This window comes from Citrus sinensis, chromosome 9 (assembly GCF_022201045.2).
Source record: "Citrus sinensis cultivar Valencia sweet orange chromosome 9, DVS_A1.0, whole genome shotgun sequence".
Lineage (NCBI taxonomy): Eukaryota > Viridiplantae > Streptophyta > Magnoliopsida > Sapindales > Rutaceae > Citrus > Citrus sinensis.
The window spans coordinates 33,612,826-33,638,795 of NC_068564.1; the positions used below are offsets into that span (position 1 = coordinate 33,612,826).

At 35.1% G+C, this 25,970-nt stretch overlaps 4 protein-coding genes and 1 non-coding gene across 8 annotated transcripts; 2 read left to right on the forward strand and 3 right to left on the reverse strand.

Moving 5' to 3' along the window:
- Positions 1–334: 334 nt before the first annotated feature.
- LOC102627543 (FIP1[V]-like protein) lies at positions 335–9,815 on the reverse strand. Of its 2 annotated transcripts, none has more exons than XM_006473918.4 (9): positions 8,883–9,815; positions 6,969–7,213; positions 6,271–6,397; positions 6,125–6,190; positions 5,879–6,019; positions 5,528–5,629; positions 5,080–5,423; positions 2,642–4,310; positions 335–1,176 (listed from the first exon to the last, which is right to left on the reverse strand). In XM_006473918.4, exons 1-9 carry the CDS (start codon positions 9,663–9,665, stop codon positions 625–627), a joined length of 4,029 nt encoding a protein of 1,342 aa, XP_006473981.2. In that variant the 5' UTR covers positions 9,666–9,815; the 3' UTR covers positions 335–624. The 2 variants fall into 2 exon arrangements, with proteins under 2 accessions (XP_006473981.2, XP_006473979.2); XM_006473916.4 differs by having other exon boundaries at positions 2,630–4,310.
- A 2,228-nt stretch (positions 9,816–12,043) lies between these two features.
- Positions 12,044–15,220, forward strand: LOC102627257 (uncharacterized). 2 transcript variants are annotated; one of them, XM_025097286.2, is made up of 8 exons: positions 12,044–12,246; positions 12,630–12,718; positions 13,089–13,152; positions 13,466–13,543; positions 13,917–13,993; positions 14,100–14,166; positions 14,253–14,360; positions 14,819–15,220. In XM_025097286.2, the coding sequence occupies exons 1-8, from the start codon at positions 12,175–12,177 to the stop codon at positions 14,975–14,977; spliced, it is 714 nt and encodes a 237-aa protein (XP_024953054.2). In that variant the 5' UTR covers positions 12,044–12,174; the 3' UTR covers positions 14,978–15,220. The 2 variants fall into 2 exon arrangements, with proteins under 2 accessions (XP_024953054.2, XP_006473978.1); XM_006473915.4 differs by having other exon boundaries at positions 12,049–12,246; positions 14,880–15,220.
- Positions 15,221–16,176: 956 nt separating this feature from the next.
- Positions 16,177–17,848, reverse strand: LOC102626974 (probable CCR4-associated factor 1 homolog 6). Of its 2 annotated transcripts, none has more exons than XM_006473914.4 (2): positions 17,560–17,848; positions 16,177–17,122 (listed from the first exon to the last, which is right to left on the reverse strand). In XM_006473914.4, exon 2 carries the CDS (start codon positions 17,062–17,064, stop codon positions 16,240–16,242), a length of 825 nt encoding a protein of 274 aa, XP_006473977.2. In that variant the 5' UTR covers positions 17,065–17,122; positions 17,560–17,848; the 3' UTR covers positions 16,177–16,239. The 2 variants fall into 2 exon arrangements, with proteins under 2 accessions (XP_006473977.2, XP_052289703.1); XM_052433743.1 differs by lacking the exon at positions 17,560–17,848 and adding an exon at positions 17,392–17,543.
- A 734-nt stretch (positions 17,849–18,582) lies between these two features.
- Positions 18,583–18,656, forward strand: TRNAT-AGU (transfer RNA threonine (anticodon AGU)). The gene has a single exon. It is a non-coding gene; the product is annotated as a tRNA-Thr (tRNA).
- Positions 18,657–19,338: 682 nt separating this feature from the next.
- On the reverse strand, positions 19,339–20,915 carry LOC107176482 (uncharacterized). The gene has a single exon (XM_015529097.3). The coding sequence runs from the start codon at positions 20,741–20,743 to the stop codon at positions 19,628–19,630; it is 1,116 nt and encodes a 371-aa protein (XP_015384583.2). The 5' UTR covers positions 20,744–20,915; the 3' UTR covers positions 19,339–19,627.
- Between the last annotated feature and the right edge of the window lie 5,055 nt (positions 20,916–25,970).

The window sequence follows — 25,970 nt, forward strand, 5'->3', positions numbered from 1 at the left end:
ACCCGAACCAACATTCGATTTCGATATGTGTTTCAACCTGTTGTGGCATCCCGCCCAAACAAAGTAAACAAAAATGGCCGTAATTTCTAACAAACTACAGATACAAGGAAGATGAATCATTCATATCAATCTTGATGTTCCTACTTCCTACTCTTACATTGCGGAGAGTTTCGTCTTCACCTAGATCATCCATCAGTTACAGAATTTCTTTGAACCTCACAACTGAGGAAGTTGTCAACATCAAGCTAAAGCCTCGCCTCTGACAGCGCCGGCCTCCATTCCATACAACAACAGGCTGATCCTGTTAGCAGAATTTGCAGGTACAGTACAGGACTGAGCCTCCAAGCACCCAGACTAAATCTGGGTAATACAATTCAAATTAACACTAAAAGCAATTCTCTGTGCCACCACTAGTGACCAGTTACAGAGTTACAATCCCCATTGTATATACACATAATATAAAAAGTTATATGGTGGCTGCATGGTTACAAAATTATAAAACTATAGCTGAGGTACATTGCATATCCTAAGAACCCTATTTAAGCCATTTCAAAGCATAGGGCATGATAACAACTTCAGGGTTCAATAATTCAAAAATAGTGCGGGGAATAACTTTTCCCAACTTTAGTTACTGATCCACCTTCGTTTCCGGGCTGGCCGCTCCTGTTTGATTTCTGAGCCTGCTGCAGTCTCACTTTTGGTAGAAGGTAGAGGTTCACGCTCCATTTTCTTTATTGCCAACGTATCCTTCTCACTTGGCATTGGGAGCTTGAATCGCTCACTTCGCTTCTTCAGCTTCTCAACTGTGTCAAGGTGCCGATCGTCCACTGGTTTTGTATTCTCAGGATTACTACCATCTTTCTTATCAGCCATGGGGCTTTGCTTATCAACAGGCTCAACTGCTGTAGCAGGTTCCTCTGGAATTTTGCTGGTCTCTAAAGTTCTGCCATTACTATTCTTATTAATTTCTTTAAACTTCAGGGAAGATGACGACTTACTGTTGATATTGAAATCCCTCTCCTTATGGCTTGTCCAACGTTCCAATTTTGAGCGCCCTCTCCTTGAGTCTTGGTGTTCGTCATCTGAGGAAGCTTCTTCCTTCTCTTTTCTGGAAGAGTTACCGTGGACCGGTTTCTCATTCCCACAATTTCCTTGCTCATGGGTGTCTTTGACGCCCTAAAAAAAAAAAAAGAGTAAAACCAATCATGAACAGACAAGAACTACCCTACATTAAATTTCTAGCATTAATCCAAGGGTTCAACTTGTCAGCAAGCAACTTACCAATATTTTGTTAAAAACATCAGAGAAGACTCTATAATGTAACTTCAAATAGAGAGTGAGAAACTATATTGCATTTAAAAATACGGCAGTGTCTAAATATCTTGTCTGAAATCAACTTTGTAACCCATGCATGCATCTATTAATTCAATAAAAATGCAACATACTAATAAGCTAACAAAATGACAAGTCATGAGTAAAGGTTAGTGACAAATTGCCTTCAGTACTAATCAACGGATCAAAAGGGTTCACAATAAACATCACAGATAGTGTGCCACAAAATTTCATGTAAACTCTGACTGTGGTAATAAGAAGTCTCAATGTCAAGACTTCTTATTACAAAGCATAGAAGTTCAATGTCAATTAGATTTGACAACCTTGTCAAAACCGCATTAAAAATTTACTCAAGTTGTGAATAGGCCTAATCTTATCCAAAACATCAATTTCCATGTATTCATCAAAAGTATCACAAAATAAAACCACGATACAAGAAGAATTAGCACACTGCCTGCCAAGTACAAGAACCTCAACTTTCTCTACATATCCCGTCTCTATGGTTCCTCCTCAAAACCAGATAAGAACATAAGTAATCACTACTCTTCTCAGGTAATAAAATAAAGTGGCAAATGGTATGAATAATCTAAATTAATCTCACATTATTGGGGGATACAGAGTTTGGTATATAAAATAGAGAATTATTACCATTGTGAATAATTATTCCATTCCATTAATTTAGCATGTTAAATGATGCATCTACTTAGCTTATCCTAATCAACAAATGATTAACAAACTTGTGTGCTCAAAATACTAATTTATGCAGTTTAAACTATCCTAACTACTTGCCAAGCCACAATAAACAGCCTCCAGGAATAGGCAAGAATTTGATAGCATTTCACACAACTGACAACCAAAAGAGTCATTAGTGAATGTTGCCTAAGTATTAGGCAAACTGAAAAATGAGAAGGCGCATGGACTTGTAAACCAGGCCTGCAAGTTTGCCATGAAGAACAGTGAATGTCGTCGACTTGTAACAAAGTGCTGATTATAAAATAATGAATTCCATAGATACAAACTACGTATCAGTTTTAATATTCAGCAGTCAGCCTCCTACTTTAATCAGTTTCGGCTGCCTCAAGGGAGGATTGTTCTTCCCCACAGAAGTATTAGTTGGAGAAGGAATTGAATATTTCCAGGCCACAACAAAGGGTTAAATTGTACCAATTTGAATTTGAATTTGAAGATTTTATTTTCTATTCCATTTATTTAAATTAGCTCATTTCCTGAATTCAACTTCGCTGAGATGATTTCCCATCTCTAATAATCTTTATGCTCTAGTGTCTATGGAACATACCATCTCACTTACATGACCACTTTGGTCTTCTTGATTTCTCTTTGAAGCAACCAGACTGTTGTGATTTCCAACTTCAGATTCTCTATTTTTCCTTGAGCTTTCTTTATGTTTCTTCTCGTTCACTCTATTGTTATCTGAAGTATTTGCAGAACGATCATTACGAGGACCTGACCTTTCCTGCCTTGATTTTCTGTCCTCATTACTAATTTGATTTCCACGAGCATAAACATCCTCACGTCCCCTATGAGGTGGACGACTTTCATCCTCAATTCTCTCTCTCCTCTTCAGTTGTTCACTATGTCGAACTGTGTCTTTAACCTGATACTCTTTATCAGAACCCTTATATTCATCCTTTACCCTAGCATGGCCAACCCATGCTCGGTCTTCCGAACTACGACCACTCCTTACAGCACCCCGTCCTTCTTCTCTCTCCCTTTTCGAAAGAATTTCTTCATGCGGTTTCAGCCTGTGCCAATCTTCTCTCTCCCTCTGCCTCTCACCCCTTTCTCTCTGGGACCAGTTCTCATCCTTGTGTCTAACAGGATGGTGATCGTCAAAATTCTCTCTAATTCTCTGTTGGTCTTCTCTCCGCCGCTGATCCAAAATATCATCCCTCTCCCGCTTCCGACGACTGGTTAAATCACGGTGGCCATGCAAGATTTCATCTTTTTCAGCATGATCCCGTCTGACATATTCATCATCTTTCCTTCTCTTGCTAATATAATCATCCACCATTTCATACCTACTCTTCAAACTATCATCTCTTTCCCTGTGTCGTGAGCTAGCATCCTTGTCGTAATGAGGCCTATAGCTGCCGTTATCCAACTGCTTTCTTGAATGAAGAAATTCATCTCTGTCAATCCTCTCACTTTCCCGGGCCTTACCTCTGTGCCTTGCTCCAATTTCATCAAGATGCTCACGCTCCCTCTTCCTTGTGTCTTCAATTCTATTTTTTCTGCTGTAAGGTTCTTCATCTCTCCTTTGCCAGACCCCATCAGAATTTTCCCGCTCCTTTCGCCGATCAAAACCCTCAGGTTTCATTTGCATATCATGGGTCAAGCTAGGATCAAAATCTCTACGAGGATGAGAACCCTCCCTCCCTATCGCCACCATGCGATTTCTCTCCATCTCTTGCCTCCCCTCCCTATCTTTTCTTCGGAAACTCTGTTCGTTTTCCTCAGGGTGCTTCTTCATGCTTCCCATGCGTGTAGAACGTCTATCTTGCATTACTTCCTCATCACCCTCACGCCACTTCTTATTATCTCTGCTGCTACCGGATCTTGCTTTACTGTTTTCGCTACTTCTTGCTGCTCTAGAATCTTCCTCCTCATCAAATTCTTGCAGCTCAGGTTGTTCTACTTGAGAATTTATTTTTTTTGTCTTCAATGAATAAAGTGCTTTTCCATCTTTACGACTATCACTTGTGGTTACTGCATTTGTTTCCTCCTTTTCCACTGCAGAGCTTCCATCACCCAAAACAAGTTCATCATGCACAGCATCTTTATGCTCAACACTCAATTCCCTTGCATCCCTAACTATGACAGGAGATGACAATGGACTATGTTTACCCTCCATGCTTTCAACTGATTCTTCATCCTGATTATCATGGAATTTCCTAATTTGTGGGCTTTGACTTGGAGTCATACGAGGGGATCTGTCACCTGTTCTTCCTGGTCTCCGCCTGAGTCCACAGAGAGTGAGTTAAAGGTGTTACTTAAGTTCAGAGCAATCTAACTAATTCAAGAACAGACCCAAGATGAGGTGAAGGCAACAAAACCAATTCTCATTTCATTATGTTCTTCTCAATCAGAAACTAAACATCTAGAGAAGTTATCAAGAAAATTCATAGTTATTAAAAGAAATTCAGGCAATCTATCCTTTGGCTTTTCAAACAAAAATGTAAGTAAATTAGCACTCATAAGCACACTGTTATAGAAACTGGGGGTTTGTTTGGAAATGGTTGTAGCTTCTAGGATAATCTGGTTTAAGAATAATCAACTGTGGAAAGAAGTAGATGAGTTTCTGCTTAACCATTCTTTTATGCATCTCGCAAATTCTCTTTCAAGCTGTCGTGAAGGTGAATAATGAAAATGATACACAATATTTTGTTTGGTGAAATATTGTTATAACATGCGACATTTATAAAATTACAAACTTATGACTAATAAATAAAAGTAACTATAACCGATATATTATATATTCATATTTATTAAAAATCAATGATATTCTAATGCAAGGGGTGGTATCGCATTACAACAAATAGAGAATTTAAAATTTAGAAGCATGTCAAGTTTAATGCGTTGTTGAGCTGGCTTGAGGTAAACTGCTACTGTGACTCTTCTGACTGTGCAGTAGCAAAGGAAGTAAAATTCCAGTCATGATTTACGATGGTACTATGATTTAATTAGAAAGAGTGTCAATTATTACATCCATCAAGGATTATTCTATACCTCTGCTCATGAGAAGTCCCAATATTTTCGCCGGGACATTTAGGAGTTGGGCCCCTGGAACCAGGTCGATACCTAATTGGAGCTTCGGGAGGAAAGGGCAAAAGCCCATTTCCTTCAGGTATGTTATCATGAGCAACATTCATAAATGGAGCCTCATGTCTAACAAGCTCCCTATTTCGACTATCGTAAGCCTCTCGAAACCCATCAAAATATTCTGTGTCCACCGGTCCCATCTCATCTTCAGCTCCATCGTTTTCTCCTCTGCGATCCTCTCTTGGAAGATCATTGTCTCGGTCACCATTACCAGCAGACGAATCATCATCTACAGAGTCCTGGCAGACAATCTGTATCCAAGCACTTTCAGTTAATTTAGGCGCATGAGAAAAGTATAAACATAAAATGGATGCAGTCAAAATCAGTGCAATCAACAACAGGTTTTATCGCTAACCTCAATGATTGCATCTGAATCACGGATGCGAGGTGGACGAGTATCAATTGAAGGGAGACGTTCACCAGAACCACCTTCTACCTGTATCGCTCGGCCAGTTGGCTAGCAGAAAACAAGTTACATAGTTAAGTCTGGCGACTGATATAAAAAATAAAACATAATCCATCAAGAGCATGAGCCAATTTTGGAACACTCCTACATTGTAATTGCTATGAGAGCAACTCCAAATAAACAAAAGCAGCGACAAATAGATAAATACAATCTCTCCCAGGCAGGAGACACGTGATGAAAAAAATTGAATTTTCCTCTACGGTGAATGCTGAAAAAATAGAACTAGCAGCTGAGGCATACTATTGGCGGTCGCACACGTGCAGGTCCTTTTGTTAAATCACTTTGTCCAATATCTGGCTTCCCAAGATTTGTATTATCAGCAGGAACATCCAGAATACCAGTCGCTGCTGCTAATTCTGGGGGTAAATCGGGATCGTACTCCTAAATTGAAAGCAACAGAAAAAGTACAAACTGCACAAGTCACACAATCTATCCATGTGTACATAATTAATTCACAAACTTCCACAGACACATGCATCTCATTACCTGATCTCGCCCACTTTCATAAACACGAATTTTGCTTTGCATGGTAGTCTCTAGGCGGTGCTGTTCCTGCAGAATTTGGAGAAAGAAACTCCTAAGTCCACTTTTATCTCGTAAAAAAAAAAATACCATTATAGGTTAATAGTTACCAGCTGTTTGCAATAATCTTTCCAGCTCTCCTCATTCAACCCAAAATTGAAGAAGTCCGTGATGTCAACGCTAGGGTATTTCCATGGTTTTTCTTCAAAACCATCAATGTCAACTTCGAATATAGTCCTAGAAATCATAGAGATAACAGGATATATAAATGAGTCAACACCAACAATGAATTGAATAACTTTACTAAAACACACTGAAAACATAGTCCACTTTTTCACGCAAAACCGTGTTAAATAAACTTGAAAGAAGAGAATAAGATTGCTGGTATTTCAGCTAGGCCCTACGTGACAACCAGAAAACTGAGCTGGTTGCGATAATGCATGCATTGCGAAGATGATTTATGGTCACATTAGAAAACAAGTTACGACTAGCTAACTAAACTTAAAATTTCTGACAATCACATGTACCAGCTGAAAAGGAATATTAAAAGACAATAACACTTAGACAGAAGCATTTTGAAAGACCTTTTAAACTCTATATGGTATAGAATTATTATGATCAAATAATAATCATACCAGCATTTGTGTACTATTGAGAGTAAATACAATGATATTGTAACAAATCAACAAGAATACCAACTTCAAACAAGGGTAATAAGACGTCAGGAAAGGATTATTTATAAGGATCAAAGAAATATGGTGAAACTCAAAACACAAATAACCAGAATATGCAGCTAATGGAAAATTACTTGTGAGAAGGAAGCGTGAATTCCAGTCCACGCCCTGCCATATTGACACCAGAAGCAGACATTCCAAAACCAGGATGAAAACCTTTCTGCATGGGAGGAGCAGTTTTCATTCCTGCAGGCCGCCAGTCCCCTCTACCACGTCCAGCAGCAGGACCCATGTTAACAAGCGGACGAACTTGACCTGGGCCTCCTGCAGCGACGGCAGTAGCTGATCCGGGTATCGGAGCAGCACCAGGTCTTACATACTGCATGCAGCAGAAAAAAGATTACAAGGTTAAAGGGAAAACACAAACTGGCCAAAACAAATAAGTAAACAACTTAATCAAGATTAAAGTCACTTTTGCATTATGCTAGTAATTAAAGACAGCATAAATTAGGATGTTCAATTTTCATTAACAGTCATCACTATAAGCAGGACATCAAATAAGTTAAAACTACAGTTTTATGGATTACTGAGCGTCTTTTTCACACCTGGTGGTTTGGCAGTGCCTTTCACCTTTCACTGCCCTGTTATGGACTTGTAGTTTTAAGATTGATTTTTTAAAACAGCCAAGGATATTGTAGTTATACAACCAAAAGATTGATTTTCTAAAACAATGGACACCATGTGCGATGGAGAACTAATAACACCCTAGGTGAGTGCCTTACAATGCAACATTAGCTGACAGTGAGTACAAGCTAAAATTAACAAATGAAGCATACAGTCTAATTGGTCTACAATGGCTAGTGCCTGTGCAACAAATATGATTAAAAAAATTTGAAGTTTATGGGTCCACAAAATAAAGTTTTTTGACCATAATGGCCTGCGCTAGTTAATATGAAGTTCTTCATCAATATAATATGAAGTTATTGTCAGGACTTACATTCACTCTACCAATAGTCTCAGAACCCTACAATTATGGAAATAAATATCTGATTTGTCATTGGTTGAAAACTAAATAAAGCAATATTTAATAAACAGCAGCTTGGACCACTAACTGTGCCTTCTCAACACGTCGTATCAAGTATTTTCCACCATAAGCTGCATAGACCAAAGATGACATATTTAAAGGCTACGTCTAAGAAATTTTAGTGGGATGAACAAAACTTAAGAGTCCAGCCCACAGAATCCTATCTGTCCAAAAATAGTGATTCAGCAACTAGCTCTGCACTTCATCACTCAATAATTGTAATTTTATCCTTATCCAGCGGTTGTTTCTCTCAAATTTTTTCAGTAGGGGAAGCATTGGGACAATTATTGTAACCCCAGAAGGCAATTGTATTGATAGTAGCTCAGATCCAAAACCCAATTCTGGATATAGCTTCTCATCGGTCCAAAATACGCAAAACGTTCAATGTACACAACAATAATAGTTATGACAATTGGATGTTAACAAGTCCCAAAGCAGACAATCCCAGAGTTTGTTAACGGTTTATACATGAGATGTAATTACCATCCTTCCACGGCGGTAATCCTCGGACTGATCACTTGAGAGAAATCAATTATCACTATAACTGCTATTCAAGCATGCATTTCAGGTAGACCGCGTGTTTACACTCATAGCCTGTAATTCTGACCAACTAACTTTTTTCCTCTCTATTTAATAAGTGACTCCGGATCAAGCATTTTAAAAGCCGAAAACAATTAGGAAACGAACAGAATCCCTCGGTATAAACACACAATATTGTACATTTCAACACACTTAAAAAGTATATTAAAATATAAAATAATATCCTCATTTCATTAAAATGTATAAAAGATTTACAATTCTTAACTCTACATTTCAATTCATTCTCATTCTTATAATCAAATAACAAGTTAATCACCAAGCCCACTTACAAAGTCCCCAAAATTCCCGACTACTCTTTTTATTAATTTAACAACAATATCAGAGTCACTAACCATTATTATACACAAAACTACATGACACTAACCTTAAACTGAGAATGATATGGATTATGATACGCAAAATGATTGCTATACCCAATCTTTGCCGCAGCAGCAGCTGTGGCCGCCGAAGCAGCAGCTCCATTAGCTCTCTCTCCTGTCCCCTCCTTCTTCTCCGCGCCTCCCTCACCCATTTGGGCCGGTGCATCATCGCCTCCCCACTCTTGCTCCTCCACCATCAACCCCTGATGATTACTCGCATCCGCATCTGCAACTATCACCAGTGGGTCCCCATCTTCGTCATCATCGTCGTCACCGCCTCCTCCATCAATCAACATCGGCCGATGATTATCCTCGTTCAACACTATCTGCAAATCGTCCTCACTGTCACTCTCCCAATCATCCTCCGCTTCTTCCCCAGCCTCCCCCTCGTTTCGATTTTGGTGTTCCGAATTTTCAACACTGTTTTGAGAAATCCCGGGAATTTCAATCCCCGGCACATCATCGTCGTTTGAAATTCCGTTGTTGGCCTCCTCTATATCGAATTTCACTTTCACATCGTTGTCGTTGTCCGTGAATTCACCGTCGGTATCAGCGCGGGGTGGCGCGTGGAAAGAAGGAAGCGGCGGCGTAGGGGCAAGGGTATGAGGAGGAGTGGAATTAGGGGCGGATGCGGGGTGATCGTTGGATTTGAGGTTGAGGTCGAGGTCGATCGGACGGTGGAGAGAAGTGGGTGCAGCAGGGGAGGTTTGGTGGGGGGACTGCGAGGCGGCGGATAAGGGACGGAGGACGTCCGTGTACAGATCTCCGAACTCGTCATCGTCTTCCATTCGACAAGATTTTAGAGAAAGCCAAGTGAGTTTCACAGGGAAATACAAAGGAACAAACCAAAAATAACGAGGGTTTTGAGAGGTCCTATTAATGTTCGAGTTCTCTTCTTCAAGGGGGCTTTATTGTGTTTCTGTTCATTTTATATCTATTAATTTTTTCAGATTGTTTTGTTTATTTATTTGAATCACCTTTTCTTTCCCCTTAAAAATTCTGTGTTTTTTTCTTTAAATTATTTCAGAGCATAATATTAACAGGACCGAGTCAATTTGGTCCAATATATTACCTGTTCATGTAAATTTGGAATAATAATAATAATTTCGATTCAAACTCGAATTGAATTTGATCATAAAATAGCACTAAATTTAATACATAAATTGAAAAAAAAAATACTTCTATGAATTATTTGATTGAAGATCAAAATTAGATTATAAGTCATCAATTCTTGCACCATAAGTTGTTCTGTTTTTTTTTTTTTTTTTAAGTTTTCCTATCAAAGAGGTGCTGAATTTTTGTCACATATTTTAGTTTAACCAGGCGATCTATTATTTTGTGAATTTAATTATTTCATAACTAGTATCTATTGGTTTTTAAATAACATTATGGATGAAAATTTTGTCCTCAAAATTACTTTTATGATAATGTATTTACTGAACTATATTCGGTGGGTTGTTGTTCACACTAGTTTTTTTTTTTTATTATTAACATTGTATACAATATAACTGAAGACTGTAGTAAGGTCGGCAAAATCTATGTCTGGATCAGGATATGGCAATGTTGGACCTAACTTAGATGTATTTTTTAGACACTTGGACCAAACGTAAAAAGCCTAACACCGGGTCAAGTTTTTTAATTCAAATTTTTATACAAATTTTATATATTTTTTAAAATTATATAGGTATACTTTTTTTTTTTTTGTAATTTTATAATGTTTAAATTTATTTCAATAATATGAACCTTAATGGTGCGTTTACTTTATATGAATGAGAATTTGGTGGAATGAAAATGGGAATAGACTGGAATGGAAATGAGATTTTTATGTTTACTTGGCAAAAATAAATGGGAGTGAGAATGTGCTGGAATACCATTGACGTGTTTACTTAGCAAAATAAATGAGAATGATAATCAATTTACCAAAATACCCATAGTAATAATAATTAATTTATCATTATTAACAATATTATCATTATTGTTGTTGTTATTATTATTATTGTTATTATTATTAATAATATTATCATTATTAACATTTATTATTATTATTATTATTAAATTTTCTTAACTTTATTATTTTAGTTATTATTAATTACTGTTAATATTATTTTTATTAATATTATAATTATTAACATTTATTATTATTATTATTAAATTTTATTAACTTTATTATTTTAGTTATTATTAATTACTATTAATATAATTTTTATTAATATTATCATTATTAACAGTTATTATTATTATTATTTTAATTAATATAATTTTTATAATAATATTTATACATCTATGTAGATGATGAAAATTACATTATTATTATTATTAAATTTTATTAACTTTATTATTTTAGTTATTATTAATTATTGTTATTATTAGTTTTATTAATAATATAATAATAACAAAAACAACAATAATAATAATATTGTTAATAATAATAAATTAATTATTTTTATCATTATTTTTATTGTTAATAATGATAATATTAATAAAAATAACAATAATTAATAATAACTAAAATAATAAAGTTAATAAAATTTAATAATCAATGACATTTAAAATAATAAAATTATTTGTGATTTGAACAAGCGTAATTTATGAAATATGAAAAAATTAAAAGAATAAAAAAGTAAATTTATGTTTCATTCTCATTCCCAACCCCCCATCCCCATGGGAATGAGATTCTCAGTCTTTATTCTCAAATTGTGTGGGACTCACATAATTTATTCTCATTCCCAAATTCAATTGTGTCAAGTAAATATAATTTTGATTCTCATTACTTATTCCAAGAAGTAAACACACCATAAATGTTTAAAATTTTACAAAAAAATTTTTTTCATTATTTTTGTAAATCTTAAATTGAGTGTATAAGGTATGCATATTTTCAATAACATATTAATCGAGTTGTGCACGTTAATTATTTCGATCACACTAAAACTCCCACCAAATCCTCTTTCAAGTATTATCTTATTGATAAGTATCTTACAAAATAACTCATTATAAAACATAAAAACATAATTAAAAGTGTAAAAAAAAAAAAAAAGATTCTAGATGTTTTTGCGGGTAAAAGGTAGATTCTTTGGTTTTTATTTTCCATTCGAAGTTTAATCTGATATATATATATATATAATTTAAATTTTTTTTATAACATATTATTAAAAAGAAAAAGCCGGTCGAGTGGGGTCCGGTTTGTGAAGTGAACGACTCCAGTTGTACAAATTTTATTACCTGAAGTCGAGTCGCCCGTACTCCGAGAAGCGGCAAGCAAACAAAGGATCATCGAAAAGAAAATCGCGAGGCGAAAACATGATCGGAGTAGGGAAGATCAAGCAGTACTCAAACGTCCTCGACAAACCCCTCAGCAAAGGCAAACAAGAGGTCCTCTTCGAATCGCTCTTCTTCTTTTTTTCTTTTAATTTTTTTTGTTTCATACTCTGTTTGGTTACCGCGAAAATGTGCTGGAAAATCAAAAGCAACTGAATTCCATCTGAAGCTGAAATTTTTTGTTCCTCAGTTGCTTTCACAGCATTTCTTTAGCTGGCAGAGACAAGTAAAAATCAGATCTTGGCAGCAGATTATGACATTGTTTTTTTTATAATTATTTACTTAGATAAAAATGAGACATTCCAGTTATAGTATTAATTTTGAAATATATTTTGATTAATGAATAGCAAAAGTTAAAGAGTTGAATTTGAAAAATTGTTTAACTTTAGATATAAAGTTTAGATCTTTGAAAATTTATTTGTGGTTCTGATGGTTAGGTAAGTTTGAGTGCATTTGCATTTCTGTTCTCGGAGCTTGTTCAGTACAATCAAACGCAGGTTGACAATATTGCTGAACTAGAGCGAAGGTAAATTTCAATCTTACTCAAAATTAGCATAGATTGATCAAATTACACAAACATGTTGGCTATTGTTGACTGTTGGTGATGTACATATTTGTATACACAAATGTCTATGAATCCTTGTGGAAATGTCACTCTGAGTAGACACATGCAAATGCTAAATTGAATCATTTTCTATGGTTCTAATTATCATCACTGACCCATCATTTGAAAAATCAAACACAAGAAGTTTGTTTTGAAGAAAAATTTATTCTTTGTTACCCAATGAAGTTGAAGAGTGACATTGGTATAACTGGAAGTTTGGGTTTAGGCACTTCAAGTTGGATATGTACGTTATATTATATTTTGGCACCATTTTTTTCTGAGAATTATGCAGGTTGGAGGATGCAGGCTATGCTGTCGGTGCTCGAGTTCTCGAACTCCTTTGTCATAGGGATAAGGTAACATTTAATTATAGATTTCCTAGTCTAATACTTGTTGAAAATTTCATTGATGAGGACTCCTGTTTCCTTGTCTTTCTTATCCTCTCATTCTCCATACATCTTCTGCAATGAAGAAACTGGATGGCATGGAATAATGAAATTTCTTCTTTGCACTGCTTCTTTATCTACCAGTGTTACATGATGAAGTCATCTTCTATCTTTCGTTTGACATGTTTTTGTGATTGTTTTATAGACATTTGTCATATTTCATGGAGTTACAGAAGTCATGAATTTATTTTTTATTGTTTATTTATTCATTTTTTTGCCATAGGGAAACAGAAGGGAGACAAGATTGCTGGGTATTTTGTCCTTTGTACACAGCACTGTTTGGAAGGTCTTATTTGGAAAGGTGAGCAGTAGCGATCTTTATTTCATAAGATTATAGTTGAAAGGTCAATTGCTTCACCAAATCCATTGCATTGAGCTAGGCCTTTGATTTGATATTTGATTCTCTGGTCAAATGATGTGCTTTGGAACTTTGAAAGCAATATGGATCAGAGATTGTGTTCACAATGGGTTACCCATTTTAATCAGCTTGTCTATAGGAAATCCTGTGGATTAATGTGTTGGATAGCCATGCTTTTAATTTGTTCAAAAGGCATGTAAGGGCTGGCAGATTGTTGGATCTTTAGTAGCGTAACACTTCATTTTGTATTGTTCTGCGTCAAATCAGTTGGTAATTCACAGTTTATCTTACCACCTTTTCATTGTCACTTTAATAGGTAGCTGATTCACTTGAGAAAGGAACTGAACATGAAGACGAATACATGATCAGTGAGAAAGAGCTCCTTGTAAACAGGTTATTATATACTCATTCTTAATGCAACTGTTGCAACTAACTGTATCTTTGGTTTTATGTCAAATCCCAATTGATGATTTTGGTTTGAATTTTTTCTGAGTTGTAGGTTTATTTCAATTCCAAAAGATATGGGGACATTTAATTGTGGGGCATTTGTTGCTGGAATAGTAAGGGTAAGTGCAGCCATGATCTTTACAGATTGCTTGATCAGCTGGTGGACAAAAAAGCTCTTATTGGAATTTTCCTTTTCTACTTGCAGGGTGTTCTGGATAGTGCTGGCTTCCCTGCAGTAGTAACAGCACATTTTGTGCCTGTTGAGGGACAACAGCGTCCTCGGACAACCATTTTGATAAAGTTTGCTGAAGAGGTACTCACTTCTTTTTCCCTTATCGTGACGCTGTTTTTGTAGTCTCTGGTCCACTTCCTCGTGCACAAACGAAACAATCTGTTGTGCCTCCAGGCTCAGATGAGCTTAATGATTTAGGCTATTAGGAATTTTGTCAGTTGAAAAAGTTGGATCTAAATAGAACATTTTTTTATGGAATTTGCGTCCTTCCCCAGTCTCGTCTCTTGTGCGAACAATCAAGTCTCACCTTGCACATTCGTGCATTAACAAGTTTTCTGTTAACATCTTTATGGTTACCAAACAACTCTTTGAATAAGAGACCATTTGTATAGATGCTTATTCAAACTAATTTTGTTGGAAACATGAAGTTAGTACTTCAATTTTTCTGCAGCTCTTGTCAATATGTCAGTTTAGAGTTTCATGAAAGCCCAAGCTTGAGCTTGCAACTTAACCTACATTTGTTTTTCTCATCAATACAGCAGAAGTATCCGAGCATTTTTCTCACATCTTTACCATGTCTTAACCCTCCCCAAAAATTAGGTACTACGGAGGGAAGCAAGGCTGGGCTGATACTGGCACTGAAGCTATCCTATTTGATTTGTTTGAATGTTTCGCAACAGAATGATGAGGCTGTGTAGCTGGACTCACAAAACAATCAGGATTTTTCATGACCTGTCAATTATATACTTCTGCCAATATGAACTGCTTGTTTCTCTGGTATAAATACTGCGCTATGCTTATTGGCATGTAGACTATTGAAAGTAGAAGCAGTCTGCCACTCTCGTTGATGTAATTAAATGTGATAATCATTACCACTACCATCACTGTTTCATATGAACTAAAATGGATTGCTTAATCTGAGGATATGTTGATTTATGAAATTGTTATTGGCAAAGCCTTAACATATAATCTTAGTGTATGAATGTGAGAATATATTTTAATGTGGAGCTCCCTAAAATTTAGGTTTCTTAGACAGACCAATTTATTGCCTTAATTGGGAGAAATAAGTTGGGCATCAATAGTAAGCCACAACAAGAACCTAGGCATCTCAACTAAATGCTGATATATCTGCCAAATGATGCTCAGAACTCATGAAGCCAGCCAAAAAACAATAATCTGTTGTTACAAATCTACAACTTTCCCCACAGAAATCCCATCAATGGAAGCTTGTAATGGCACTAAACAACAATCACAGGAGCAAAAATCGACAACCAACTGGCAGGATTAGATAGACAGTGTAATAAATAAAATCCAAACTAACAGCAGTTGCGTATAATTGGATAAAACCCCTTGCAGAGCCCATGATCAGAAGTAGTGCAACAAGCTTTCTGCAGCAACTTAATCCTTTTGCATAATCCAAAGTGGAGAGAATATAAGGAAGTCACTGGATAAAACAATTTCAACAGTAACAGCTTGAAAAATAATCATAAGAGATTACACTGATTCAAGTACTAGCTTTTCAGGTACAGCATTTAAAGATCACTTTGAGTTGATAGAAAACGTATCCACAGCCCACCAAGCTGTGCTGACATATTTTGGAGAAGCATAACCAAGTAATTGCAATTTTAACAAAAGATAAAGAATACAGCTCTACTTTTTTACCTATATAATCAATTTTCCGGGGGTCCACATACTCTTGAAATAGTTTTCCTGTATATAAAGTAACACTCAAGCATCAACAAAACATGCAATTAACCTAGGCATATGGAAACACTTTGATTTGCCAAACTTGCAATAGAAAAAACACAATGCAGCTCACCATAACAATAATGGAAGGTATGCAGTGGGAAAAAAAACGAGAATAAAGCAACAATAGATGAAAAATGCCACAAACAAGTACTCTAGAAAAACACTTCTAATTTTTTTTCTAAACTTTTATATCATGATTTTCTTTTTTCTTTCATTGACTAATCTGTCCATTCTCCACACCAAGACCGTACAAAACACCAGCATATTTCTCAGGCGAGCCTTTAAAGAAATTGTCTTTCATTTTCATAAATGTACAACAAGTGAGCAAACTATCTGAACCAGCTTGGTGACAGATCCCAATTCTCTCCACTTCCAACAACTCTGCAAGCTTATTCAACCCACCATGAAGACTATTGCAGAATTTCATCAGATGCTTGATGTCATAAAGCGTAGGAAAATACATCTTGATCAAGTCAAAAAAACATGCTTGCGTCTCAGGCAGATCCTTACAAGTCAACAACTTAAGCAAGTATCCAAAATCATATCCGCTATGAAATGTTACCCAATGCACACTATCATTCAACACAATCCCAGACGACATCAAAAGCTCACTAAATCTCATAGCATCAACACCCTTCTCTTTGTTCTTCTTAAAATCAATGCCACTTCGGGATAACAGTTTAATAGAATCATAAGCATACACATCTTCATCAGGGCTGAACTCACGAAAATTGAATTGCCACAGACAGTACTTATCAGTCCCGTACTTGGGTAAATTCCCATTCTCGTCAGTAAATGTAAGGCCTAACTGAATTAACTTCAAGAGATCGACATTGACTTTCAAGTTTTGGTAATTATACTCAGAGCTACTCTTGAAATTCCCTATTGAACGTAAAACGATACCTGGGAACTCAGTGTCCATGGCAATGTAAGGGTAATCATCAACGATATCCCGAATTAAACTAAATTCATGCTCAAGATTATCATTCCATACTTCCCGAATATGAATCGATTCGCTTTTTGGCAAAATCGACATATTACTTTCTTATCCTCACAAGACACAAGTAATTCATAAGCTGATAAAAACCCAAAACCTGCAAAAACCAAAAGCAAGAATCCCAATTAAAAACCAAAGCAAAGCAACAATCATATATTTTAAAAACCTCTAGAACTCATTAATGATTGGAAAAAAGAAAAAGAAAAAGAAAAGGCACTAATTTTCAGTACTCAAGCAACATTCAACTTTCTAAAGCTACAGAAAAATTCTTGAATGGACGCCAATGGTCAATAAACAAAAGACCAAAATCTTAAAATCCCCAAAAAGAAAACCAAAAAGTTAACAAATGAAGCAGATGAACACTACCCTTAAATCAATAAAAGCAACCACCCGAAACCGCAAGACTCCACCAAAAAAATTGGAATCTAATAAACTGAAGAAACAAAACCCAAATCCTAAAAACCCTAGAGTTCAATAAATGAGACAAATTAGCAAATATAAAATGAAGATTAATATAGAAAAATGGAGCCCAGCCTTAAATTTTAGGAGATAGGAAATTGCTGGATTGGAGAACTGTCCGCGTTAATGGTACTTTCGGGGGGTTCTTCCTCGGGAAAAATCTGAAATTATCTCAAGAAACAAGCGGGGTTTATCGTTATTGAGAGTCAAAGGAAAGTTTATTTTTGGGGTTTATTTTTTTAATTTTCTATAAAAGGAAAGACTGAGGAAGGAGCTTTTCGGACCAAAGCTGTTAGAAACCTCCCCGAGTTTACATTGCAACACAAGGCAGGAGATAGACTGAGCTTGGAAGAAACTAGATCTTGATGGTTCACGATTGCCTCTATTTTATATGTACGGTTTGATTTTGTTACTCTCCCATTTTCATTTTTTGAAAAAATATATTACATTTTATTTTCAACAACTAATAATTTTCATTTTTACATTTTGATTTGAAATTTATTTGTGCTAAAATAGTCAAAAGTTCAATTTTTATAAAAATATTAATTTTAAATCAATATTATAAATAAAAATGATGTTCCCTTAACGAGTTTTGGATTTTAAAAATGATTGCCAAAAGAATCTATGAAGCACTTCCAACTGAGGGGCAAAACTAAATTAAATTTTAAAAATTAATCTTATATCAAGTATGCCTTCAAAAATACCTTCCAGACAAAAAGTACGCCTTACAAAAAAAACAATTATATTTTACTTTTGGGATTGTTTGAGCGATCTTCAAGAAAATTTTAAGAAAAATATAAAACATTAATTAATTAATGGTTAAATTAATTTAAATGTCTTAGCGGAAAGTTAGTTATATTATTTTAAAGAAAGTGAGATGGGGGGTTTCAATAAATGGTAAAATCTCATTAAAAAATTACGGTTTTCAATTATGTGTAGCATACCAAAAGTTCTAGAGTGTGTTGCCGTCCCTGAGTGATTTCATGCAGCTGAGCCATCTTTCTAAAGCCAAGAGAAGGCCGGATATTATCGAGAGTGAAAATACGACCATAGAATAAAAAGAGAGATGAATGGATCTTATGTTGCGAGCATCCCCAAGCTTTCATAGCTCAGTTGGTTAGAGCACCCGTTTAGTAAGCGGGAGGTCTTGAGTTCAACTCTCTATGAAAGCACACCCAAGCTTATATTTTTCGCCCCACCGACCCTGGAGGCCTAAATTAACAACATCTAAGACTGTAAGAACTATGGAAGTATCCAGGGACACTTCTTTCCACTATTACAAGCACAATTTTTTATCAGGACAATATGATGTTCTAAGGAAATTTGGGTTCTTTCAATAATCATATCAACCTCACTGCAGCAACAGATGTATCTCAACTCTTTAAAGCAATAATCCATGGTCATGTGCATTGGATACAAAGCCTTGCAGAGACTTGTGGCTCTCCATAAGAAAAGCGGACTTCTATGAGAGTATACTATGTATTGACAATGAAATGAACAAATGATCCTTGCCGTAAGAAATCTTCATACTACAAATTAAACTGACTATGAAGTTCCAGCAGGAAGTGGGGAGAAGAAACTGATAGCAAGTTTCCAACATGCATGATGTCTTTGCTATTCAAGGCAACACTAGAACAATAAGATAGCACCCACCTTTCTTTGGCAATAGAAGAGCTCTAGCTTATAAACTAAACAATATGGATTCTAAATTGAATAGGCTATTTCTCTGATAATAAATCTTTTCCAAATCCCGGGGATTAAAAAACATTTCATTTGGAAGAGACTAACAACGAGATAAATTGATGAAAGTGCGCATCTTACCCATTTGGAAGGCTATAATAAAAGAGAACCATCAAGCCAAAACAGATATACAAGTATATAATTAACCACATTAAACTGTCAAAGAAGCAAATTTTTAGTATCCACATCCAAAACATGGGATCACAAGTTGGCTTTTACCTGGAAACAGATTTCTAAGATTTATATTATTCAAGGCAAACTTTGACAACAAGAAAATGGCAACCTGGACACCCCAATAATTTCTATTCTAAACAATTGAAAGTTACAATAGAAGTAGGCAAGCAGCAGATCACTAATGATCAACTAACAAAAGATGATTGTTACCATCTTAAGCCATCAACAATCAGTTCCTACCAAGTGGAAGAGATCTGCATGAATAGGTCTCTTTAAAATCTGACTTCTTTGACGAAGTAAAGATTGATGCATACACTTGCTTATTAGCATTAGGTGGAGCCATATCAGCTGCCTTGAAACGCTTCACCGCGGGATTACCACTTGCACCGTTCACATTCCCTACCTTCCCATTCACGTCCACTTTGGCCAAAGCCTTCTCCCCACTCTTGTTTTCAACAGCCCCACGCTTAGCCCCACTAACTCTCAACGAATGCACAGCCACATCTTCATCCACACAGTCTTCACCATTCTTCACTTTCTTCACCTTCTTTTCCTTAACTTTCAACTTCTCTTCTTCCATTCTCTCTCTCAACACCGAGATCTCTTCTTCATTCCCATTAATCAGAATCTTATCCATTTCCCCAAACTCCTCATGGCAAACCAAACATGAGGATGATTTCACCTCTTTCAGTGCTTTAGTACTCAACACATGCCCACAAGTTCTCATTGCTACAAACCTATACTTCCCATTAAACTCTAGTCCTGTTATCGGGCACTGAAACCTAATACCATCACCATTCTCTTCTGCTCCAGGGACCCTCGAAAGCTTCACATTGATCAAATCCTTCAAACCCTTTATATAACTATACTGCTTAGGCAAATTCTTACTCAACAAAGCATGAACAAGCGCTTCTTTATTAAAGATGGTACCTAATTTATCGATAACGCATGGTTCCCTCAACGGCTCATTCGATAACGCGCAGTTACACCATTTCGAGAGCCTTTGCTCATTTGGGTCGATTTTATCTGGTTTTTTCTCCGCATACATGTTGAGATAACAATCTCGTGACTCAGCTCCGGTGGCGCCGCCATCTCCACCGCCACCAAAAACTCGCTGGCGTAAATACAGGGTAGAAAGAGGGGCAATTTGGGGATTTTTGAAAAGCGGGGTCGACTCGTCGAGGATTTTTCCATTGAGAGTGAAATAAAGAGACGAGAGAGACTGGTCCAGTGAAAGGAGAGAGCGTTTGAGGTGGTTTAGCGTTTCGAATTGGTTTGCGCCTACGGTTAGGGTTTTCAGAGAATTTGATGGGGATTTGATGAAAATTTGGGTTTTGGAACGCATTCTGTTTTGGGATTGTTGAATTTAGAATAGATCGGCTTAAAATTTGAGGGAATATTAATCCTTCCGAGGAAATTTAAGACTTTAAGATATGAAGACGAGATCGATACCAATGATACGATAATGCCTCAAACTCAACTTAACCGACCTGTAGAGCCGACCGGTTTAGCGAACCGACCAGATCGGTTAACAAATAATACCATAGGAGGTACGCGCAGCGAAAAAAATCCCTGTCGGTCCAGTGTGCGTCCATCACATGAGGGCCTAAATAAGAAGCCCAGACTAAGCTCAGCCCTCTAATTTTTTAAATATAATTTTATAAATTAAAACCTAATAATAATAATTTTAAAAAAAACTTAAATCCCTAAGTTAAGAGGGTGTTTAAATTAGAAAATATTTAAGAAATTAAATCTGTAAACTTTATTAACTTTATTTTATTTAAAAATAATTATTTTCTTTAATTCATTGTTAAATGTAACAACTAGCTGATTATTTACTCGTTATAAGTTTACAATAATTTTAAAATGTAATTAAAAGTACATGGAAGCCCAAGCCAATAATGGACTCCACCCTTATATTTTCTGCAATATGGGCTTCAAAAAGTCAGTTCGGCCCATCGATTTGCCATCTCTAATCATAGGATCGTAAATTTTGATCATGCGCATATTGTCGCACATATTATGATATACAAGAAGACAAGTGATAAGTTCTTATTGAATAACTATATTGCGGACGCCATACCTTCGTCAATAAGAACACACCACACATCCTTATGATTTGTGACGCGTCAGCCCTCTAGGGATCATTTTAATAAAATCTCTATTCTTTATTAAATTATTATATATCTTAGAATTTTTATTTTTTTTAAAAAAAAAAAGAGGCACACTTATGGTTAGTTTGGAATAGTTGCGAATTCTCCTAAAATATAGAGGGTGGAGTAGCTACATTGTGGTAGCACAATTGTCCCAAACAGACCATTAAAGTGCTTTAAGTTAATTGAATAGTTAAACATTCTAATTTCTGTCCCACTTGTTTTATCTTCATTGCCCTTTGTATAAATATTTTTGCGATTGCCAAGGTGTTCCCTCGAAATAGATTTAGAAAATTGAGCCCACACATTTCCCAAGTGGATTTGGGCTTTAATAAATTTAATAGATAATTAGCTTGGATCGAACTTCTTACCTTCTACACCAAACCTCTCGAAGTGAGCCCTAGGGGAGTGGCTTTGGTCCACTTTTACTGCATCAGAAACATATTTATCGTAATAAGGAGTGATGTGACATAAAACATATGACACAAGATATACATTTGCATAACATAAATAGCGTGAAACATAATGCCATAGTTCTTTCGCATGTATGTTCATCACATGAATTTAAGTAGGGATGGCAATGGGGAGGGGAGGGGAGGGGACCAATCTCCCCATACCCATCCCCGATATTTTACATATGTCCCCGTCCCCTCCCCGTCCCCGTCAGAATTGCTTGAGAGAATCTCCATCCCCTCCCCGAATAATAACAGGGGATCCCCGAGGGTCCCCGGTCCCCGAATAACTAATAGTCTAATATATTTTTTTATTTTCGATTTTAAATTAATCATATTAAAATAAACTCATACCGCTATTGTAAGCTCGTAACCAACTTTGACAGCACATTAAGGCCTCCAATGTGCTTGGATGAAGTCTGTTATGGTATGGGCTCACAACTCTACCACTAGTGTTAAAAGCTGATTCAGAAGCAACTGTTGTAATTGGAATTGCCAAAATATCTCTAGCAATTTGAGCTAATGTAGGATACCTATTAGCATTTGTCTTCCACCAATTCAAAATATTAAAATCTTCCATCCGAGGTATAACTTTCTCATCCAAATATGAATCTAATTCATCTGCAACAACTGCACAATCTCCATTGTTTACATAATCATCAAAACCTATCATCCATTTGGTTGCTTTCTTATAAGAATCTCCTGTAGATCTAGTAGAAGAACTACTACCAGTATAATCAAAGCAATAAACAGTTGGTGAAAACTTCAATTAATACTCTTCAACTAATTCCCGGCAAAGGGTGACCACTTTCCCAACATACAACTATTTTGATATTTATTATTTTTAACAATATTTATAATTTTGTTATTTATTTATTAGTAATTTTAAAAATAAAAATAAAATTAAAAATTAAAATGGGGAAATGGGTAGGGGATGGGGATTCCACCTCATCCCCGTCCCCTCCCCGAATAAAAAATTGGGTAAAAAATTTTCCCCGTCCCCTCCCCGAATAAAAAATTGGGTATAAAATTATCCCCGTACCCTCCCCGAATGGGGAAAATCCCCGAGGGTACCCGTCCCCGTGGGGATTTTTGCCATCCCTAAATTTAAGGATCCTATAAATATGTTTGCTCGTCCTTAGTAATACAGGAAATTATTTCAACTAACTTGCATGTTTGTATTGTGTGATTCTACACGTGTAGTATTTTACATACAATTGCATGATCGCTTTTGCTTGAATTTTACGTGCCTTACTCGTGTAGCCACCTTTGCATGATAAATTATATGTGCTTAGTAATGGGTGTTAGGATGTGTTTTTGAGTAGGTGCTGTAACTTTTAAGATGTAGCTGCTGTGGAGTAAAAGTTATAATTGTGGAGTAGAAGTTAGGAAAAAATTTTTACTAAGCTGTTAAAGTCCAGCTACAAGTATTAACAAACACCTTAGCAGCTGAATTTTGGCAGTCCAGCTACAAGTATTAACAAACACCTTAACAGCTGGATTTTGATAGTCCAGCTACCTCACCACATTTCTAAACAGGCTCTTAAGTGTATTCAATATAGGGCAATCAAAATAATATCTTTGAGTGGGCTTTAACCAGAACTTAACCAGATTTAACTTTACTTTTGGACATAACAAACAGAGGCTTTAGCTTGTGTATTTTTGCCAATTACATCCTTGACCTCGACAATTAGTCATTAATAAACCATATTTATGTTCAAATGATAAAGTCAAATCATGATTGTCATCGAGTCTGAAGATTATTTTGTTGGTGAACATGTTTAAATACCATAAAATAAGAGATTTTAACTTTTCAATTTGAACTAGAGTTCTAATATTACGTGTCACTCATTTATTGAATGATAAATTTTATAGTTTATATACTTATCTATAATTCAATAAATGAATGTCACATCAGTTGATATACAAAAATTAAAATATCTAGCATTACTCTTCAATACTATGAAATACAGAATATTCATTTTTCAAAACTAAAACTATTCTATTGGATGATAGTGCATATCAATCTTTGCATAACTAAAATTCATTCATGTTTTATCAAAAATATGATTTTGATCGTCTAATTTTTTTTTTTTTTATACAAAGGATTCTTATAAAATTGTAACCATTTACTATTATCACAGTAAAATATAATAAGCTAGAGAGATTAAAAAGAAAAAAAAAAGTATTTTCTGAAAACATCAAAACCATTTTCAATTTTCAAACACACGTACCATTACTACTCCTATTTTATCTATTATTGGTATAGTTTTGATTGAGTTTGGTGGGACTGTGAGGATTGAATAATATCAGGCCATTAGAGGCTGAAGCAAAATTAGCCCCACACGAGACAGGATTGATTACCGAATGAATTATATAGTCCGTTTAACTGGACATGGTATTGGGAGAGTAAAAGTGATGTGAAATGGTCCATCAATTCGGGTCAACACATTGTTTTGTTGCCTTGTTGGGCCATTTCCTGCCTTTTCATTTTCGTTGAAACGCGGGTTCTCCATTGAACTCTTGAAGAAGATGCATCGTGATTTACCATCCTCACATGTATTTGCGGCTCTCCACTCTCCATTAGATATCGTCGAACTCTTGGTTCAACTTTAAACCAGAATGGAAACTAATTTGTATCAACCACCATCTTTAAGAGCCTCGTTTTCAATACTTCAACAAATTATTATTCTATAGTTCAAGGTAGGGATGGTAAAATCAATCTTTTTTTTTTTTTTTTTTTTTGGGTAAGTCTGATTATGTGCAATTACAGTTGTGCATTAGTAGGAGATTATTTTCTTATGTATATTTTGAAATCCGGTCCAGATCATGAGTTACACCATATTAGAGCCCATGGGAAAGATTCTGGCAATTTTTTTTTTATTTATAACTAATTTATATACATACAAATATATTTTTTCATACAACCACTTTTTTTTTTAAAATGTGGACACGCTTTTAAGTCATATAATTTAATAAAATCAATACAAATATACTACTAAACTACATGACTTTGTAATAAATTGAACACCAACTCTATTAAAACTATAACTAAATACAATGTGTTAGAGTTTGTATTTTTTTTTTTTTAGCTGGTCCATAACTTTAATACAATTAAAAATCATTGATTTTGTGTGTGTGTGCAGGGCCGGCTCAACCATATTTAGGGCCTTAGGCAAATAGTTTTAATTAGTTCTCCTTAAAATTTAAGATTATATATATATATATATATAATTTATTGAAAATCAATTCTCTAAACACTCTAAAATGTAAAATTATTAAATAAAATTCTATTCTACTGTTGTTAATCCATGAAATTTTAATTCAATTATAACATTTCCACTTATTTTTTTTAACTCAAATTATATCTTTTTTACAACTCCTTTTCTAAATTAAACTAATTTTTCTATTCTTCTATTCTCTAAAGTTTTTTTTATATAGTTTTATTTCAAAATTGATAAAACAAGCACACACACAAAAAAGTAGATGAATAAAAGAATATATTAAAAGGAAATAAGAACAAATAAATAACACAACTAATTAAGAGAATAATAAAAAGATAAAATCTTAAATTAACTTATGTTCATATTAATTGTTTGAGGATTTGAGTAATGACCAATAGTCATAAAGAATAGAGAAAACTATTAGATTTTTTCTTTTTCTTCTTGAGTGGAAAATAGAGGAAGCATGATTTTTTTCCCTCTCTCTCTTTCTTTCTCTCAAACAGCAAGAACATATCATGTCTTGATTGTTGGAGGAAAAATTTAATGGATAATTAATAAAATGTGGGGGTTTTTATAGGGGTTTAAAATGAATAAAAAACTTTTGAAATATAACATATTAATTCTAACAATGAAATAGAGAATTTGTAGGATTGAAACTATTAATTTATTAGTTTTGTAGAAATTAAAACTACTAAGTACTACATTAAATAAACTTTATAGGAATTTGATAGTTTATTTAGGAA